The sequence below is a fragment of the Aplysia californica genome, unplaced genomic scaffold (genome assembly GCF_000002075.1).
Source record: "Aplysia californica isolate F4 #8 unplaced genomic scaffold, AplCal3.0 scaffold00617, whole genome shotgun sequence".
Lineage (NCBI taxonomy): Eukaryota > Metazoa > Mollusca > Gastropoda > Aplysiida > Aplysiidae > Aplysia > Aplysia californica.
The window spans coordinates 166,528-175,926 of NW_004797887.1; the positions used below are offsets into that span (position 1 = coordinate 166,528).

Genomic DNA, 9,399 nt, shown 5'->3' on the forward strand with positions numbered 1-9,399 from the left:
CATTTACAACAACAACAACTTCTGCTTGATTTCCCAAAATCAAATTAGAAATAATAAACAAGTACAAAACAAAAACGATTGAGATTATTGTTTAATCGTTGTGGATTCTTGATTTAACGGGTCTTTCGTCAACTCTGACACAGACAGCTTACAGAAGGGTTTGGTGACTATTTGTCAAGGAGTTGTATTCCGACAGAGACCCGTTACAAAATCCCCCCCCCCCTTCCACACAACAAATCCATAGCTCTATTCCCCATACCCCGCTAATTCTGTAACACAAGCTGGACATTAAATTACATGGGTGGTTGGAGGGTGCTCTGGTGTGGTTTGCTTCTTCTTTCCTATCTATCGTTTTTATCTCCTCTCCTTCTTTTTTGTGTTTGTTACTCTCTTGTATCACCTATAATATATGTTTTCGGCACTTATATGACCTTATTGTGTTGCAAGAGCCGTAAAACACTTACTAAAAAATCACACACAAAGATCATGTGGATCTGTGGTTTTGCCACACAGGACAACAGAAAGTGTTGCTACATGATGTATCAGCCGTGCGGGCGAGAGGCTTGGCGTTGAGGTGAGCAGACGTCCCGCGGAGCACCAGGCTGTAACTGTCGTTACGTAATCCCCAGACCCAGGTGTAGCTTTTCCCACACCACAGAGGAGCTACTGAAATCTTCTGCAGTCAGTTTTGCCTTCCTACATCTCCCCTTTATCATATCATCTCTCCTGTTTTGCATACTTGAACTCGAGGGTGACTGTTTTTTCAATGTAGGTGTTTTTACACCTCCAGTGACACAATCTAAGTAATTAAGGAGACGGTCTTCCGACCCTTCCTGTTAAGCCAAACATGACTGAGAGGGATCCAACATCCCGGCAGAAAGAGCGAAATACTCGATAAAAATGTAAATGTAGTTCTCACTATGGAATCGACCTCGGGTCTCCTGTATGCGACAGTGAAGCGCCTCACCGCTGCTACACCATAGACGCCGGTCTTTCGAGGATGAGCCATGGGGCATATGAGGAAAACTGACTGACAAGAGAACTACGTACATCTACTAGCCTTTTGTCCAGGGCTGTCATCTCCACTCCTGTCCAGCTGTTTCACTGATAGAGATCGTAATCAGTGATTGCAATTTTCAAAGCCAACTGCGGATGATCATGTCAGATATTAACCAAGTGATATCTTCGTTTTCGTAAGAGTTTTACAGCGCTTGCAACACAATAAGGTCATATAAGTGCCGAAGAATAGATGTGTTGCAAGAGAGTAACATACATAAAAATGAAGGAGGAGAGATATGGACGATAGATGTTTGATAGGAAAGAAGGAGCAAACCAACCACCCACCGTTATTTTCAAAACCGGTACTTTCAAATTGTTGTAGAATTTTGTGAGCTAAGGCTGACTCCATTGTCTCAGCCACATTTAAGACTTAAAACAAAGTTGGGGGGGGGGGGGGGGGGCAGAAAACAGTACTTATTAGGTCGAGTAAATTTTAAATAGAGAGCTGAAATTTATTTTTACTTGGTATTCAGTTTTAGTTTTCAGGAAATTCATTAACCCAGACTTGGGGGAGATTTTAAAAAACCCACAGAATAAATAAAGGAAAAAATATCCTCGTTTTTTTGCCCGGGAACTTGAGTGTGTGAGTGAGTGAGTGAGTGAGTGAGTGTGTGTGTGTGTGTGTGTGTGTGTGTGTGTGTGTGTGTGTGTGTGTGTGTGTGTGTGTGTGTGTGTGCGTGTGGGGGGTTGGGGGTATGGCATATACGCCAGATACAATACCCCACACCAAGCTGTTTTTCCCCCTCTGAATTTATAATGATCATGAATATTTCAGTTTTAACTCCACATCGACACAATCTAGGCCACATGGGATCCGTGTATGTCAGTTTGAGAAATATAACAGACAGACAGTACAGAAGACAAGTAACAACGAAACATAAACAGACAGACAGGACACAAGACAAATAACAGAGAAACACAACAGACAGACAGGACACAAGACAACTAACAAAGAAACATAACACAGACAGGACAAAAGACAAGTTATTGGGAGACAGACACAGACAGGATAGAAGACAAGTAACAGAAAAACGAAACTGACAGACAAGACAAAAGACAAGTAACATAGAAACCTAACAAACAGACAGGATGGAATACTGGCCATAGGGAAAGATAACAATAACAGACAATACAGGAGCAACAAGGTTCTTGTTTGTTTGAGTACAGAGAAGCACATAGATACAGCAACAGCCATGTAGTGATGGGGGAAGTAGAAAGACAAGAATAAAAAACAATAGAGGAAATTAAAAAAGACGATCAATCCAATGGCACACTCCAACCATCTGCCGAAAGAGTCTAGGACATAGGACAAGAGAAAAACTCACACAAGCAAAAACACAATGAACCACTTGTTGTTGGTTTTGGTGAAGAATCCATCGTTTATTGAAAGATATATGTACAGCATAGCAATAAAAATAAATAAATTATATTTCATCATACAACTTTCTTACACTATTAAAATCATTTTTTTTCCGCCGGGTGCCTATTTATTAACTACTGATTTAATAGAAAATAAAAGTGTGGACAAAACAGTGGTACAGGTCTGTAGATGGATTTTCAGAAGGACACAATTACGAATACAAGTATAGGTAGTCACAAATATACTCTTTATCATCAACTTAGAACCAAGATGTATTTTATAAATTTGACTTACTAATACATGTATGTTATCTACAAAAATCTTCCTGCACGAACGTTCAGTAATGCATAATATAAATAAGTCGTAGTTTAGAAAGTGGTGGTAGTGTATGCCTGTTGTTGAAACAAGGCTGCGTTACATGTTACATGTTATAGATTGCATAATGATTAACTACTATAATTTACGAAAGTACATTAACTGTTTTTTCCATGAGATGTTAGATCCAAGATGTAGATTTGAACTGAAAATATTGTGTACTATCAGCAGTGAATAGTTTTGATGAGCAAAAATCGAACAGTTTTGGAGATACAAATAAGTTATTTCAAAGGCAGGCCCTGCAGTGTACCAGTGCTCAAGTGCACCCTTATGATGTAGCAATTGCGCCCTTGTGGGTGGGACAATAAACTATTTATAGTCTGTCTGTCTGCTCTCTCGAGCTGAAAGTCAAGTTCCCAGGTTCCGGTCATCGTTCAGTTGTCAGAAGCTTTGTCAATGCCCGACCATTGTTTGTGGTTGTTGGAGGGTCATCAGAACGCGTTGGAAAGCTTGGTCAGTGGGAAAAAGAGTCTCACTGTTGAAACAATAGACATACAACAAAATCAGTAACGCAGAAGGAGATAAACACTGTTCAATAATAATATTGATAACAATGATACTGATAATATTATTATGATGAAGAAAGCAACATCAACAACAGCAACAACAAGAAATCATGTAATAAGAAGAAGAAGAAGAAGAAGAAGAAGAAGAAGAAGAAGAAGAAGAAGAAGAATTATAGAGAGCATTCCAACAAACTCATAAGTCATATGACGTAAGGTTTTATAACTTGTTCTTGTGTGCAAAACAGATCTAACAGCAAAACAATCGTATTCTAACACCAAGCTTAGCTGACAGGAGAGCTCACCTTGTCTTCCTGAGTGTGACCACACTGTCGTTGTTACAGAGCTGGTCAGTTGTCTCAATCTTGCACTCGGTGCACAAGTATTTGAGCTGTTAGAAACACACAAAAAAGATTGTTGAATGTTCTTTCTGTACTGTCTAGGTAATAAATCCTGTTTAATAATCTGAAAACAACAACGAATTAAAGAATAGGATTAGAAATAAATAGATAGATAGATAGATAGATAGATAGATAGATAGATAGATAGATAGATAGATAGAGATCAACATCATCAAAAACAACAACAATGACATGCACCACTACCACCCACCACCACCAACGACAAGAGCTGTACAGCAGGCAGAGATGACGATAAGCAAGAAATAGACACCACCTTAAAATCACAATTAATTCCTACAGCAACAACAAGCTCACATATATTATTATTGTTTCATGAACGACATTCTGTGCTTGGTGGTAAGCACACGGAACAGTACTGTAATATCAGAGGGGGCCTTGGTTTGAATCCATGACAAAGACACGCTCATAAAAAGACCTGCATAAAGAGTCCGTCATCAATTCTAATTCTAAGTCCTATATGCACGACGGTTAGAAGTTCCAGCCTTAATTAGACAGAAAGTTTAATAAATAGGCAGCACTGAAAAGATAAGACCCTAACCTAGGTTATCTTATCTAAGAAAGCCTAAGCCCAAACCCATAATTTGACGTAATTACTTACAACAAGTCGCTCTTCCAGGGAAAATCTGTTGGTGTAAAATTCCTCCTGAAAGTTGGCCACGAAGGCGCTGACCAGAGAAAACACTGGAGCAGACACAGCTTGGACCTGGAAGTGGGAAGTATACATCAGGTTGTGGCTGTATAAGTAAATCATATAATCTAGGGAAAAAGAGAAACTTGTCAATACCATTGACATGTAGAGTCTGTTTCTAAACCTTGCTACAACCATTCTTTATTGAAGCAGTACAACCCTCACTAATTACTGCAAGACTCCCCCCCACCCCCCACTTTTCACACAAACAACCCAGCCACACCTTACGGAGCTCAGCTCACAAAAAAGATAGACTCTGCCCCCAAACAAATTGTGTACAATAAAGTGAAATTTGATTAGCTTTAATTGCTGAGAGATAGTTTACAAATTACGTTAAGTCTACTGTTGGAAGAGAGAGAGAGAGAGAGAGAGAGAGAGAGAGAGAGAGAGAGAGAGAGAGAGAGAGAGAGAGAGAGAGAGAGAGAGAGAGAGAGAGAGAGAGAGAGAGGCAGATACAGAGACAGAGACAGACAGAGACAGACAGAGACAGAGACAAACAGAGACAGACAAAGACAGAGACAGAGAGACAGTATAGAAATCCAACTCACCTTCACCCAGTCCACAGTTCCGATATCCACCGTCCCATAATGCAGCAAGTTGTCTCTCTTTTCTCTCAGCGCCTGTTCACGAAGGCGAAACCACAACTGAGTTTCCATCGGCATCTGGGACACGTGATCATAACCACCACTGACGTCACCAACATTCCTCGTCTGACTACTTGAGAAGGGGCGTAATCCGAAACCGCTGACACTGGACTCCGCACCATTGGGTGACGGTTCAGTTTCCATTCTCCGTCTTTTACATGACGGCTGGCAGTCTGCTGGTTCTGGAGCCATGTTTTCTGCCAGCTGGTGACCAATGTCGCTGAATGAAGGGACGGGGACGGAGTGAGCTGACCAGCCAGCAGGATTGATCCATGGTACGGGTGGCGTCAGTTGAACTCTGAAGTGATTTTGCTTCAGCGGTGAGGTCGTCATGTTTTGTGACATGGTGAAACTTCTGGGCTGTGCTTGTACGATTCCTGACCCATGATGAAAGAAAGAAAGAAAAAAAAAAGAAGATGTGATTATTATTTAACTGATTCATGGTATGGAGTAGATCTGGCCCACCATTTGTTATAACTTGTACATTGTGTGATTTATGGTATGGAGTAGAACAGGCTTGTCCTTTGTTACAACTTGTATATTGTGCATAAAAGCGTCCAATAATGGTGTCTCCATGTCTATTCATTTTTTTGAGAAACTTCCTTAATTTGTCTTTTCCAAATTGTTTTTATATGCGAGCAGCCTTTGCGGGCTTTCTTAGCAGTTTCCCAAGAAACCACATGTCTATTGCTTCTTTTATATTTTGACTGTTTTTCGGTGATTATACAGTATTTACAGTCATAATATAGAAGGGTCGATATGATACGTATGTTGGTGGTCATTGAGATGTTTCTATTGTTCAAGATTCGGTTCCTTTTTTTAAAACGGTCTTCCGCCATTGCAATAATACTAGCAACAAGTTTTTCTTGGCAAAATGACTTTGCGTAAAATGAACTAGCCAAAACGGCCGCTATATCAAAACTCTATCAACCGACAGGAAAAAAAAATCAAATTAAAACGAAGATGGCAACCCAGATCTCTCATCTCACGAGGTGTTCTCATTAATCCTATTGTGTCGGCCCCATGGGCTGTGGACGAGCCGTACTACCTCATTCACATTTCGTTAATGTTTGTCTCTCCAATGAATGAAACGATTATGGTGCGTAGTCCCTCCCACTGTTTACCCAAGTTCACCAGTCGAGAGCAAAATTTTCAATCCTGGTTAGGGAGGCGTGTATACTGTCATAATCTCCGCCCTCAACCTCCCCCAACAAAGGTACGAACCTCTGCCATACACAAACACAAACCACAAGTGAGGTGAGTGACATTACCACAACAACAAGCGGACTGGTCATCCCTCCAGGCGTTCCGACCCTCCACCCCTCAGCGAGCGCTGTCAAATGACGGTTGAAGTTTAAATCTTGAATCTTTGGTTTAACAATACTATATTTTAGGAAGTGAACTCCGCCCTTATTGCTCATTGGCGTGGGTTTGACGGCCATCTTTGTCCGTTGACACATCGGTGACATGATCTTTCTACATTTGTTTTTCTTTTATATTGTTCGTACGCCTTGTAGTGGAGACTCGTTGTTTTCTCCACTTCACTCCGTCTTCCTCACCTGACACATTAAGTTCTATTTTACCCTTGCACTACTCTTGTCTTTCTTGTCTGATACACTAGGTAAAATTTAACACTTACTACAGTCGCAAAACCCTCCTTTCCGCTCCACCCCCCCCCCTTCCTCCCCCTCCCCCCCCAAAAAAAAATGGACCGTACGACAGTCTTAAGCTTGTGATTTCAGAACGTAATTGATTCCTTGAGATTTAAGCTTGACAGACTTTTCTTTTCGAGCACAATTTTTATTTACCAACGTCATATATTGATGTGAAAGGGCACTTTCCTCAGGTACTCGTGGCTTTTCTTTTCTTTCTTTTTTTTTGCTCGTCCAGAAGTAGATAGTTAACATATTTACTGGAGATTTTTGGAATATTTTATAGTTTTTATTCTTCTTTTGTTGGTTCAAACAAGACACACTTCATTTTGAACACATGATAATAGCTTATTCCCAAATCCCAAAAATTTCACACAAGCAGGGAACCACACAGAAAGAAAAAAAATTCACTCCCTCTTATACCTTTAAAATACAAAGTATAACGACATGACATGAGTCACATTGTAAGTCATCAGACTCTTTTTACTCAATAAATAATTTTGAACAAAGACAAAGATACAACTTATTAATTCTAGATCCTGAACAATTTACTTCTTTGCTATATAATTAAGACAAATTGAAACAAAATTAGTGCAAAACGCTGAACAGAAATCTATGCAGGGAGTCAAAAGCTAACTGTAAAGAACATAATGATTTGGAAGGGCTATAGTACTAGCTTTTCTTTATTATACAGAGGGGAACAGGATGATAAAGTAGTTGATACGTGTCAATGTATTATGGTGGGAAAACATCATGTAGCGTCACAATCGCTGACCAAAGAGTGTACAGTTGAGGCGAAAGTTTCACTGAAACCTTTAGCTTTACATAACAGCAGTCTAGACTCACCTGGCGTGCCCAGTTTGCAACTAAGAAACGTTACCACAAGCTTTCTAGACCTCCTACCCTCTCCCAAAACAAACACCCTGAACTACCCATTTCTTTGTATAGAATGTTTTTTTTAAAGATAAGTGACGGATGCTCTGGTGTGGTTTGTTCCTTCTTTTCTCTCGAACACAATATATTTCCTAATCAGATACATTTATTGTAAACGTATATTATCTATCCTCATTCTTTGTGTTGTCCTTGCTACTCTTTTGACATACCTCTAATCTTCGGTTTGTATATAACCTTATTGTGTTGCACATGTCGTTAAACCCTTACTAAATCCAAATGAAGAAAATGAGAAGATACACACACATATATATATATATATATATAATGTATATATAAAGAGAGTAAGAGAGAGAGAAAGAGAGAGAGAGAGAGAGAGAGAGAGAGAGAGTGAGAGAAAGAGAGAGAGAAAGAGAGAGAGAAGAAGAAGGGGGGGGGGCGATGTGAGAAGGATAGAGAAAGAGAGACACAAAGAGAGTATTTTGAGACAGAGAGAGAGGGGGGAGAAAGAAGAAGAAGAAGAAGAGGAGAGTTTCCACCAACCGGCGTTAAATTTGCAGAAGAACTATTCATCAATGACACTCACGTTTCAGTAGTCGCTGTCAGTGCTGGATACTCTCGTGATCTCTCCCGGAGTTCTTGAACAAAGGGGCTTTGATGAAACCACGAGGTTATGTGATGTCAGTTGTGGGTGAGCAGCAGAAGGTTCTATGACGTCAGTTGTGGATAAGCAGCGAGGAACACCACACAAAAGGTCTTTCTACCGTATACCTTAACCACCGAAATAGAAAGTCACGGAGGGTACCAAACACGTGTTACACAATAAAGGATGAAACAATCTCCTGAATTAATATCGTGAAGGTCTATCGTGTAGTTCACATGAAACCACTGGAAACAAATCCTTTTGGAAAATCTTTTTGCGACAATGTCTACAAAAACTTGAAGAAATGAGACGTGATGTTATCGACACACATTCACATACGCATACTTCACCAAACTAGCGTCCGCTCAGGGGATGAACAAAAGCAACATGAACTGACTCTCCAGTCAAACTGAGGCAGACTGGTCAGCTGACAAAGATGGTCGTCAAACCCACGCCAACGAGTCACAAGGGCGGAGTCGCTTCCTTTTTTGGTGTTATTGAACAAAAGATTTGAGATTTAAGCTCCGTGCCGTCATGTGACAGCGCTCGCTGGAGCGTGGAGGGTTGGAATGCCTGGAGGGATGACCAGTCCTCTTGTTGTTGTAGTGGTGACGTCATGGACACGTGTTGGTGATTGGCCATGCTGATGGGGAAAATAAGCAAAGGGTGACCGATTCTTAAATAATACAAAATAAAATAAATGGCAGATAGATCTACTAACAGTATTAGAAAATAACAATAATAATAGCAATAATAACAACAGCATAATAATAATAAAAAATAACAATTATAACAACAATAACAACAATACTACTACTACTACTACTACTACTACTACTACTACTACTACTACTACTACTACTACTACTACTACTACTACTACTACTACTACAATAATAATAATAATAATAATAATAATAATAATAATAATAATAATAATAATAATAATAATAATAATAATAATAATAATAATAATAATAATAATAATAATAATAATAATAATAAATAATAATAATAACAACTCTGTTACGATTTCTGTATGATTGTATCAAACACGTGTGGATCTCTTATTCGTTGGCCGATAAGGCAGATTCTTTGTTCATGAGAGTCGCACAAGACGGACAGGGGTGCAAAAGGGGGGGGGGGGGGGGGGTTCACGCGG

At 39.7% G+C, this 9,399-nt stretch overlaps 1 protein-coding gene across 1 annotated transcript; it reads right to left on the reverse strand.

Moving 5' to 3' along the window:
- Positions 1–2,491: 2,491 nt before the first annotated feature.
- On the reverse strand, positions 2,492–8,654 carry LOC106013024. Its single transcript, XM_013087655.2, has 5 exons — positions 8,181–8,654; positions 4,956–5,428; positions 4,318–4,422; positions 3,603–3,688; positions 2,492–3,269 (listed from the first exon to the last, which is right to left on the reverse strand). Exons 2-5 carry the CDS (start codon positions 5,394–5,396, stop codon positions 3,188–3,190), a joined length of 714 nt encoding a protein of 237 aa, XP_012943109.1. The 5' UTR covers positions 5,397–5,428; positions 8,181–8,654; the 3' UTR covers positions 2,492–3,187.
- Positions 8,655–9,399: the final 745 nt, after the last annotated feature.